Below are 12,834 nucleotides of genomic sequence, written 5' to 3' on the forward strand. Positions count from 1 at the left end.
AGAATGTTATTTTTGTTCCAATAAAAAAATTTAACAAAACGTTTAAAGAAGTCCGTTAAATTGTAACAGTTTTATTTTTTATAACAGCTGCAGGATTTTTGATGTTCGTTTAAAACTATACCGATATATTTGAAAATAATAAAATTTTATAGGTACAAGTGAAGGAGCAACAATATGTAAAGAAGATTCAAGACGTGTTTTTAAGGTCGAGACTCGCGATGTTCTTGAGGTCTCGTGAATACGGCGGTTGCAAAATTTTGAGTAAACAAAGTCAGTAATAGAGAATAAATATTGTAAAAAATGTTATTAACAATAATGTTATAATGAATATATATATCAGTTACAATAACTAAACAACTAATAATTCATTCTAGTGGCATCTATTCAGCTTAAAAGATTTTATATTTTTATCAAATTATCACAAAATAAACTAGTAAACCTGCAATACTTTGTCAAGCTAAAAGGGTCATGTTATAATAATGATGAAAATAAGAGAATAATTTATTCTAGTGAAAAGTGAAGTAATTTAAGCATGTTAAAATTGTCGCATAGTTTCGGTAAAAGCCGGTAGTCGGCGCTGTCTGTATAAATAAGTTATTCCAACATCAAAAAAAGCGAAGGTAGAAAAATTTAAATAAAATCCCAGGCGTGGCGGATAATGAGGGCTCGGCTGAATAACGTTTGCATATGCAAAGCGAACGTTGGAGAGGCTTTGATGTTCGCCGCAGACACTTTATGCTTGAATATGCTGAGTATAGAACGTTAGACCACAGTGACGTCAGCTTTAAATAATACCTATGTTTGATATACACATACATTATACTGTTATATATTAGTTTAGACCTATTATTAATGGTTTCCAGCTATAATGACTGCTTCCTAAACCAAAGGGGCCCGTTTATCAAATAATTTCATACATGTAACACGACGCCGGTTTGAATTTGGAATTTTTTTATTGATTTTCAAATATAAAATGAGACGTATAAATATTAGTATCAGTATACATAACATTTTTTTTATTTTTATGAACTTCTATTATGCCTATTTGTTTAACAAAGATAATAACAAATAAACAATTGTTAAATTAGTTTGTTGAATACATTTTTTTAAATATATTTCACATAATTTCTTAAAGATAATCTTTAATCATTCGACAATGGAAGATTTTTTAGCACAATCTGAACACAATCGGATAACATTTATTCAAAAGATTAGATGAACCAGTTAGAGAAATCCATAAGAAAAATACAATGAAGATATAAAGAGATCGATTGATCTTTTCGTCCAATGTCAAGACTAATCTCTTATAAAGACTATCACACACGTTCGAATAATCGGATTATATAATTGACATCACAGTTATAAAATCCTTGTAATATATTATGTGAAAATATATATTTGAAATCTCGCCACAACTTAAACAATATACAGTCACGTCTCTTATCAAAGATAAATCGAATTACATGAAATTTCGTAACCCAATTATAAAATCTTTCTATAATGTAAAATTTTTATATCATTTCGCGCTAAAGGTTTAAGCTAAAAGCATAATGGCACGAGTCTTTGTCGCGTGCTCGGCGACCGGTCAGTGCTCAGTGTTACAGAGACGGCACACCACAAGCCACACGCCAGTCGCGCGTCGACCGCCGTGCGTGTCGCACGTGTAGTGAGTGTTGTGACAATATGGTGACTGTAGCGAGCCCGCATACAGACATGCAGGAGGCGAAGAAGACAGATAACAGACGGGTATGTTTATATATATATATACATATAGAGTATGTTATAAATTAAAGTTACTTTATATTTTTTTCATTATTTAATAATTATGGGTCAATTTGCAAAATATGTTTAACATAACAAACTTCTTTCACTTACTCTATTTCTGGAATGTAAAAATAAAATTAAAGTTGATACAGTTTGTATGGAAATGGAAACAGTGAATGCGACGCTATTTATTAATTTTTAGCTTAAATATTAACTTTTTACATATTATCATTGAGAGATAATTAATAATTTTTTATAACGTTAGCATATTAAGTAAAAGACTTCAACGCGTCTGTAAAAAAAAAACGTATACAGACTTTAAAATCCCATCACATCAATACACAGATTCGCAGGAAATATAATTCTAATTAATTCTTAATTAATAATTAAAGCACTACGGAGTTCGAGACAGAGATTCGTTAATGATTATGAAGAATGTCATAAAATTAATAAAATTGAGAATAAAAACAAGCTATACAATAAAAAATCATCTCGAGTTATGGGATTCATTGATTAAAGCTATATTCTCAACATAAATAAGTTACGATACGTATATATATATAATAAAAATTTATAGAGGATTGTCTGTGTATAAAAGGCACTACGACGTTGCATACAGCTAGTTACGATGTTCCGGTGAGCAATAATTTGCATATTATGTTAAATACTGTACTTTTTTTTATTAAGTCTACGTGAATATATGGAAAATTGAGTATTTATAATCTGAGGATATTATGTATTCACCTTATAGGTAATAATCCGGTAGATTAAAAGTTATGACGTCGCTGAGCGATTCTTACCACAAGTTTCCATAGACAAACTAGACACGGATGGTTTCTAGTTAAAAACTTAAAAAGAAAACATTATCACTGTCTGTGTTCTGTTCAATAGACACTTGTGATAAGCGTTAAGTGTTGTATTATTTATGAGATCAATGCTTAGCAAGTTGATGTGGAGATAAGAGCGGAGCGTCACGTCTGTCGTGAGACGATTCTTTATTATTATGATAACCGCATATTTTTTTACGTTATATATATAATCAAAACTGTACGACCTCTGTAAATGTATCAAAATCATTAAAACACACAGTAATTTTCATTCAAGGAATCTCCCCCTATTTTTTTCATGAGGCAAAGTGTTTTCAACAGACTTCAAAAAGGAGGAGGTTATTAAATCATCTGTATGTTTTCAGACCCTACAATATACGAATATTAAATTTGAATAGATACTTTATTTATTAAATAATTGTATATAAAATAATACATCCTTCCACACACGCACACACACACACACACACATATATATATATTATAAGTACTTATGAGTATTGTAAAGCAGATACGGAACTGCCACCCTGTTTTGTCATCGATAATAATTAATCACAGATAAGTGGATAGACTGATATAATTACATCAATAGACAGGCCCGTACCGAGCCTGAGTCATTGAGGCGTCGGTGGGCGAGTGGGCATCCGTGGGCTAATTGTCGTGGGAATGACACCCACGTTAATTTACACAGTCCGTGTCACAGATACAAATAATGACTCACCGAAAATACGTAATAATACAAAATTGAACGAAAACATATTTACAATAAAATATATTAATGAATTTATATTTCATAAACATACCAAGGCTTTACAAACGATGTCGTTTGTAGTATACGTGATTCACATACAGACAGATCCGTGTGATATTTATGTGATTAGTAAGCGGTTCTCGTAATCTATTCGGTGTGAGTGCAGGAAGTTATTAGGAGAAGGCGAACGATCTATCATCGAGCGATTAACATCGGGTAGGATTAGAGTCAGCGCCCACGCAGCGCTGACAGCGACGCCCACAAACAGTATTAAAAACTATATACATCTATCACTATAGGTAATAAAATAACAATATTCTTATTACGTTCTGAGTGATTGTACATTTATTGTGTATAGGTATTAGCTATATATGAATGGGTATCAATAATATTATAGTTCGTCGCGTGTCGGAAGTAGAGTCTCGCCCACTCGTTGGCACGCGACCATAACACGCGACTCTGCCAACGTGAGAGATATTTCGGGTACTGTTCGTGCTAAACGTTGTATTGAATACGCAAGAATGAGATGAAATAGAGCAAACTACAGCATCCTGTAGCCGGATTATGCATCTGCATGCATAGATTCTGAGACACCGCTTCGAATTCCGTCAGTATTAAGAAGTATAATTATTTAACCTTAGCTATATTTTGTATCACTCAGATTTTTCAACTAACTTCGTATAAAAAATATATTAGACGGTTAATTTTTGAGATTAATTCAAATATCACGATTAAGAAACATTTGTTTATAGAGATAAATCATCATTAGTAGAGGCCTCAGTTGTGTTACTGAGCGGTGGTCATGCACGAACTGTTGAGGTCCGTGTAATCAGTAAAGCGGATCGTAATGAATCGTAAACAAAATTCTGTTTGTTTAGTTCAATGTCATTTAAAACAATTCGATTATAAAAAAAAGTTTTATATCATCTCGTCACACACGAAACCGTTGGACCGATGTCAAATATTCCTATACATAATCACGTTCCGATACGTACAGACATGAGACAAACAATATGTGTCACTGTAATTCCCAGACGCACGTGTATCGCGCCAGGCGCCAACTAATTCTGAGGTGACATGTTATGTAAAACTTATGTCTGGGTAACGGGAATATGTACTACGTATATACTATAATATGCGAGTTTAATTGAAAACAAAACTCAACTCAGTATATTGAAATAAGATAAAAGAAATATACCATTGAAAAATTCGAATAAATCGCTATTACAGAAGGATATTATTATTTAATTTTTTTCCTTATCTTCTCTATGTATTTTGCGATATAACTTACGTCATTCGACAGTCATCAGCCAAGGAAGTAGATAATGCCATGAGAGTCATTTTAGAGTTGAAACGAGTCGTCTTTGAACGACCTTCGTATACGAAAAGACAGTTAGCCGTCTTCACACGCCTAACAAAAAATCATATGAGAGATAATTTAAGATAAAACGTCCATCACACACATTTGTTTCGCAAAAGATTTAAATTTATCGGTTTTGTTAGACTATTTATTTTCTTTGAATATTTATATAGATTTTGTTTACAATAGTTTATTTATAAACAGCTAGTTGATTATAAGCGAGAATATTTCAATTAACTACTTTATAAAATTATCTGTTTGTCATACGACTACACTTCATAATTATTTAAAATCTTCAAAGTATATAAGTTTTCAATATATTTGTCGACAAGTATTTTTAAGATTGCAAATAATATTTTCAGCCTGTTGCATGTTTTCGCCTAATCATAATCAAATACATACACAAAGTCGGTTATCATAATAGTCTTTATGCACAAACAGTATCACGGCACTTTGTTAATCTTCATTGTATTCAAAACTGTATTGTTCTGTCATACGTCCGACAAGGACTGTGTACTGTGTAGTCTGTGGGTATTAGGAGACCGCTATTGTAATCCGATATCAACATGTGCGCGTCCAGCGGTGTCTGCTCTAACTGATAACTCTAAACATATTCGGGTTGAGATGAAAAGATTAAGTAAAAATCGTTTAAAAAACACATAGAAATATCTTCATCACAATCATTCGGGTAATCAATTTGTTATGAAACATGCAATTCACTTCGTACATATGACGTGTTCGCCGCTTATTTTATGAATACCCAGCGCCAGCGGCCATCGAGATAAACGTTTAATTTAAATTGCTCATTGAAGTATCAACTGATAAGACACGGTGTACCTGACATTTAACGTGCTCACATGCTACCAAGCACCAATGTTATCGTCTTTTTATATGTCATTTGTTATATTTCAATGCTCACTGCTTCACCGAGACGTTTATAATATAAAAAAAATGTTGTAAAATTGTGAGCTCCTTAAACGCAACATTGTTGCATCTATAAACGAATTCATGACGCCTTTGAGAAAGCCTAAACTTTATAAAATGTGTTTTTTAGCGCGGTTATGGCATTAATATTGAAATTTACAACTATATGCGGATATTAAAAACGAACGATCCAAAAAATATTTTTTTTGTTTTACGTGTGATAAACAATCGGTATCTCTTTACCTTTATTTTGATAGAAAGACGTAATGAATAATGACTAATCATAATAAATTAAATTCGTAATATTACAAAACTTAATACGAATAAAACAAAACATAAACATCGGAGATTTTGAAACGTCAAATAATATGTCAGAAGTGACATGACGTCACTTATACAATTTTTTATAATTCGACTTAATCGTCCAAACAAATTCAAACTTTGACATTGGCAAAATATTTCATGAAACCAGTGCGAATGAAGTCACAGTAACCAACAGCCCTTTAACGAGTGCGTTTACAAAGAGTCAACGAGTTAGCATCGTGAAATTGAAGTTAGACGTTATTTATTGTATATCATCAAAAACCGAAAACTGCCCGTATTTAGTTCGTTCACACAAACTAGTGATAACTGTATAACACAAAAGCGTCACGTGTCTAGTCGTTAGTGACGCACCGTCCCGTCCTTCACCTTGAGATCGGCCGCACGCGCTCATTATCGTAGATTAGGCTATTGTCACGCGTTTGACTACAATCTGTCTACTATATAACATATGGGACATACAGAATTGACCTTAGCTGTTATAGTGCCATTAATAAAAATAATTTATTATAAGGAAGCTCACCGTTACAAGTGCTTTACATATTCCGTCAAAATGGAATCTGATTTACGATCGTCACGTTGAATACAATTATGACTTATGCTATAATATTTTATTTCATAAATGTATCTTTTTGGAACGTTTTTTACAGCTCTAGAAAATTCAATATTCAATCATTCAACCATTAACTGTAGGCTGTAGCTATCGATTATATAAAGTTTATAAGAAGTGCTGTTTTATAATCGACTGTTTTTATGGAATACTCTGGCATTTTGCAGTATATTTTTTGTTTGTTACAGAGTAACAAGCCTATTATGGAGAAGAGAAGACGAGCGCGTATTAACAACTGCTTGAATGAATTGAAGGCATTAATACTTGATGCAATGAAAAAAGACGTAAGCATCGAAAATAGTTTTGTTAATTTTTAATTCTAAGAATGTTGATTATAATAATATACGGTTTGTTACAGCCGGCGCGACATTCAAAATTAGAGAAGGCAGATATTTTGGAGATGACTGTCAAACATTTGGAGGGTCTGCGATCTGAAGGCGCCGGTTCCCCCGACCGCTTCAAGGCTGGTTATAGACATTGTTTGTCTGAAGTGTCCAAGTTCCCCGGCTTGGATACAGGCTTGAAGCGCCGCCTCGTGAAGCATTTGGAGGGTTGTGTCAACGTGAACAGACCGCTCACAGCGCCGACCCCGCCATCAGACGTCGATGATACATCACACTCTACAATATTCATATCAGGTATATACAATTTTACACGTATAACTTAAATTAAATAGTTATATGGAACGTGCCTCTAATATATTATATATTTCAGCTGGACCGGGTTCTGGGGTGCGATTGGTGCCAACGAGATTATCTAATGGGGATATCGCTTTGGTTCTACCAGCTGGAGTGAGCGCTAGTACGCTGGCAGCTGTTCCGACGTTACTACCGCTATCACCTCGCGAGGTATCCTCTGCGTCATCGGAGCCTCGATGTTTGTCACCCGCCAGTTCTGGTTGGGGCAGCCCTCCGCCATCGGAGGAACAAGCGCCTCTCGCGTTGGTCACCAGAAGACAGCCAGAGGAGAAACCGTGGCGTCCGTGGTGATTTCTATGATTACAAATTATATATCTGTGATATTATTTTAATTGTCGCTGGCTGAGTGAGTGATTAGTTCCTATGACGTTTCAGCATGTAAAGCTAGGTCAGTAAAGTGTGATAACATTAGACTATGGACTTCGTATAGTTTCAGAACAATATTCTAGTGTTAGTCTTCCCTAATATTTTATAGTGTTGTAAATTTTATATGACATCTAAGGCAGTATTTCATTAAATCGGACTGACGTCCAATATATTGACAGATTAATTTTTTTTTTTATTAAATATCGTAAATGTAAGCACTAAGTGCCAGTAGACATACTTAACATATTTATATAAGGCAACACTGTCTCTTTCAGATTTAGAAAATTAATTCAACTTGTATGTTTATAACAATGGAATGTTTATTAATAAATAGATAAGTAGATGATAATGAAACTGAATTCTGCGTGCCTTATACAGCAAAATCGTATAGTCTTCCAATTTTTAAGGTGTATGAGTTATTTTAGTTGCATAGTATAAAACTAAGAAATGCTTATATAATATTGTTACCATTTAGAAATCGTCTTCACAGTTACCAGAATATGGACAAAAAGTACTCTTACCACAGGTTTACATGTCGAACTTAATACATATAGTAAAAATTTTTCATTCGTATACCCATTACCCTACATTGATAATGTCACGTACGACTTCTTATAAATGATATATTGGAAGCTGTGTGTGTTAGTTTCGATTTGAGAGATTGTGGTAAGGGCAGAGATTGTGTTTTTTTTTTTGTAAATAACCGACGTGAATCGTAAAATTACTTTCATCAGAATATATGATAAATCAAAATTGAATACAGCCAGCGTATTTTATTTAATTGTTCTTAATATTTCATAAGAAACTAAAAACGATATTGAGACATTACATTGACAAAATATTCCACGCTTCCATTGCGAATGAAGCCGTATAATAAATAAAAAGAGATATATTATAGATTTATGTACTGAATAATTTAGTTCTTCCACACATTAAGAAGTCGATGGAGAAAATCATTTAGATAATGTCTATGTCGCATCCGATTATAACAAACTCCCCAACATTTTAATAATCGTAACTAGACATAATGAGAACAATATTGATAAATATTTTGTAAATATAAATGTATATAAGTTTTCGGAGTAAATGTCAAACTGTTTATTTAAATCCAGTGATATTAATTTTATTTAAGATAAGTTGATGTACCTAAAAGACGCGCCATTTACCTATGTATGTACAAATAAAAAATATTATAAATGTATATTTCGTGATTTTATTTAGATAAATAATACCCATTTTTATTTAATAATATTAACTTAGAATTCTGTTTGCTTCTGTATCTTAAGAAGAGAGCTAGACTTTTCGAAATAAGTATAATATTTTAAATTCGCAAAAAATTTGTAAGGTCTATCGAGATTTTTTTTTTATTAAAAAAAATATAATACTATTTCTTTCCCACGAATTCGCAACCAAATTTTGTATTATATACTACATTAACGTATTTTCACACACAATACAACTATATTATTGTTTTCTATGTCTCAATCAATAAACTAAGTTAACGTAATCTGTAAAGTTTTATGAATGAAAAACAGTTAAAGCTCCGTATGCAGCGTGACGACGCAAACATGGACTAAGCATAATTATACCTTATTACTCTTGTGGCAATTTCACAGAATTCTGAAATAAATTATAGACTATGTCTTATTCTGACGTCTAAGCTATATTACTGTAAAGTTTAATCAAAATCCGTTGAGTGCTTTCTGCGTGAGACAGTAACAAACAACTCAACATTCTTTATAACATTAGAAGGATCTAAATGTCACTTTAAATTTTAAAAATATCAAATATCAAAACTTATATAAGTTTGAAGTTATCAAATAGTCTACGTTTTAATTGATATGTCACATTAATCAATTTTCTTATTTCTAAATACATATTTTACTGAAAAAGTAACTACGAGTACATTTGGACTTGTAACAAAGGTTCATTGCGTACCTATGCAGATGTTATAGGGCGTTTAAAAACCCAAATTTTAATCTCAATACGTGGCTTTATAATTCTGGTACAATCGGACTACGGTCTTCATCCTCGGTGGTCGAACTAATACGTCAAAACATTTCATTACAGCCGTTTGTTTGCACTGTCCCGGAGCTAATAACGGGCTATTGACGAATTATTGCGAGCCGAGTAATTTACAGCGGCGATTTGGTACGTCATTATTTTCAAGTAAACGCGCCACCCTGGTAGCGAACCTAATTATTACTTTAAATTTTACGAATATCTTAATTTTTATAATTCGATATTAGAGGTAACCAATTTCTGTTCATTAACATTTAAGCGCTATATTCTTTATATTTTTTTTTTAATTTTCATTATTAAGCAAGCGGTTTAACATCCGAAGTTCTAAACCGAATTTAACGAATGTGCACCCTGCAGGTAGTGAGACTTCAGATAAGTTAAGAATACTTTGAAAACATCGCAGTCGCTTCCTCATTAACTAGTATAAACTATACATGTTCATAATCTAGTTATTATGGAAGTAAAATTCCAAATAACATATATTTAATTGAATCCTTCATATTTTTTTAATTTTTTGGTCCGAATTATCACTTTTATTGATGAAATCTTATTTAATGAGATAACTTAAACCAAACTAAGCTAAGCAAACTATTGAATATTTTTCAATTTCATATTGGTATTCAATCCATGTTTATCTAATTATCCGCTTATTCCATTAAAATTCATGAGATGTGTAATGAATACAAAATCTCTAATGACCTGGCTCGTAATTGAAATGATTTTTTCAAGAAATTCGGAAACATCTGGTCAGAGCCACCCAAGAGGACGGACATTTTGAAAAATTGACAGTCATTTTTTTAATGACTAATCTGCTTTATTAAAAATTCAAAGACATCAAACGAAGATCGTTTATTGATCAGGTAAAAAACTAAGGAAAATAATTTTGATAGTTGTTACAAATGGCGCAAACCGTGGCGTACTAATTGTAATATGCTATAATCCTGAGGATTATTTTTATGACTGATCATAATTAATAATTATACTGAACCATTGTAATTTTGTAATGGCGACTTTTGAAGTATCAACTTGTATTGGAAACTATAATTATTTGTTTTTTGAAAACTCTAAATACTGGCTTGTAGGACATTACTGGCAGTAACGCTGAACATTAAAAAATCAAGTCTGAAACTGTTCATTTTGCGATCGTTTGAAAGGCAATTGGTGGCGTGACTTTATTATCGATCACTCATACAAGGAATGTGTAGACATTGAATTGCATACAGATTGAACTTGTCAAGCAAATCGGCCCTCATGCCGTTCTGAGCGACAGCTTCTCGTTACCAAAAGGTCATTGCTTGGTCGTTGTCGTTTTTTTGTTATTATCAATGTTGGAGACCAATTAATCAGTGTTTTGATGCGTGACAGGGCGTAATTAACGTTCGGAAAGGGTTTTGTTGAATGCCCATAATGTTTTCACATGTTAAAACTTTTACGTCAAGCTAACATAACATAATATGCTAATTTTAAAGGATATCATAAAATACAATGTAGTGAGCTGTATTGTGAAACAAAATAACAAGATGGATCATAAAGTATGAGGGTGAATGTCAAATCATAAAAAATATATGCCCGTTAATTAATACTAAGAAAAACTTAGAAAACTGAAAACCTATATAATAACAACTTGCGAGCGGTGGTCCGATGTTAGCTTTAGAGTTTTTGTGAGAGATTTCAGTTTGTCTAGGTGGTCTCTACTAACTGACTGACGATTTGACCACCAAAGATGTCCTTCGCCTGCTAAATTACCAGCATCATTGTTTTTCTGATCTGTTCTCCGTAACGTAAACGACTGCGCAGTAAATATTACAAATGCTTTTTAACCTATTTGGAAGATTTTTCATCTAATTCCTTTCTTTTATGTCAAATAAGCACTCGATTTATTTTTTCGCAACTATCATAAAAAAGATATATCGATGTATCTATATTATCAGAGAGATTTTGTAAAGCTTTCTTTAACTCATATTAATTAATTCTTACATAAATGCGGTTAATTACGGTTATTAGTGACCAAATGAAATAATATATTTGGGTTGTATAAAAACCACTGACCTGTTGTGTGTAGATCATGTTTCATTAAGAAAAAAACAATGCAGATGCACCACCCACAAAGGAACACGTGCGGATAATGCGAAACACAGATTTCATTATCTTATCCGAAAAAACAATTCGTTGTAGCAAAATTTAATTTCAAAACATGTAAAGCGTCTTAAATATTATAAAAATAAACACGAATTTGTACAAATTTATTTAGTATTTCTACTGATCACTACAGAATTCTTTTAAAACTCTTATATGCTGGGCATTCGCTCGTCTCATTAACGATATTTGCTGCGAGGCGTGGGCAGTTAAGTTCCAAGCCGACTCATTCCGACATGCCTTCAATATGTCCAATGTCGATACAAAGAAAGAATCGATCCTTTAGAGCGTGCATTAATCGTACCAATTATGGTTAACTTCCCTCGAAGGTAAGCTATCCTTTCAAATTAATTGGATTGATTAACCAATTGAATTTAGAGCAATTCAGTTTTTGTTTGATTCTTTTTATCAGACAAGCGTCGAGACGCGCGAAATATCGATACCGTACATTCAATAGTTCAATTAGAGTTCTTTCTGTCGTTCACTCATTCATTCTTTGACGTTTATTTTTGTACAAAACACATCCCTTTAAAGATAAAGCTGAATATAATCGTGAAAAATATTAATATGAAAGTTATAAGTTATATCCAGGCTTCACAGTTATCGGTGTAACAGCGTTAATGTAGCTTGTGTAGCGCCCATTATTTAGAGCGACGCCTCAGTACCTGGACATTTCGATGCTTAATTACCTCGATGTTAATGCGCGCCTTGAAATAAAATGGCCAGATGGCATTTTATCAAACAGCGTTAACTCCGACACAGACAACATAGCTAACCAAAGAGTCTTTATATGAATATAAATAAATATTCGTTTATTTTAGATATAATGTGAATTCTTAGTCGGAATCTTTAATAACATGTGATTTAGACTTCCATGTTAATCTCTCTTAGATTATTCTGACTAGTTTCCAACGATGACTGAGCATGCCTGGTGGCACGAGGTGAACAAGCTGTAATTTTCATTTCGCACAAGTAATTTATCATATCGCGGTCATCATGTATCTATTTTCAATAATCTGCATTAAAATAACCCTGTCACTATGAACAAACATTAA

General features: G+C 32.7%; 1 protein-coding gene across 1 annotated transcript; it reads left to right on the top strand.

Moving 5' to 3' along the window:
• The first annotated feature begins 1,586 nt into the window (after nt 1-1,586).
• Nucleotides 1,587-8,822, top strand: LOC116770417 (protein hairy). The gene is made up of 4 exons (XM_032661883.2): nt 1,587-1,746; nt 6,746-6,841; nt 6,916-7,195; nt 7,272-8,822. Exons 1-4 carry the CDS (start codon nt 1,684-1,686, stop codon nt 7,544-7,546), a joined length of 714 nt encoding a protein of 237 aa, XP_032517774.1. The 5' UTR covers nt 1,587-1,683; the 3' UTR covers nt 7,547-8,822.
• The last annotated feature ends 4,012 nt before the right edge of the window (nt 8,823-12,834 follow it).

Source organism: Danaus plexippus (genome assembly GCF_018135715.1).
Source record: "Danaus plexippus chromosome 13 unlocalized genomic scaffold, MEX_DaPlex mxdp_15, whole genome shotgun sequence".
NCBI lineage: Eukaryota > Metazoa > Arthropoda > Insecta > Lepidoptera > Nymphalidae > Danaus > Danaus plexippus.

Coding starts and splice junctions, on each gene's coding strand:
- LOC116770417 (XM_032661883.2), top strand. CDS start 1,684: ATGGTGACTGTAGCGAGCCCGCATACAGACATGCAGGAGGCGAAGAAG. Junction 1,747..6,745: donor AGAAGACAGATAACAGACGG/GTATGTTTATAT, acceptor TGTTTGTTACAG/AGTAACAAGCCTATTATGGA. Junction 6,842..6,915: donor TTGATGCAATGAAAAAAGAC/GTAAGCATCGAA, acceptor GGTTTGTTACAG/CCGGCGCGACATTCAAAATT.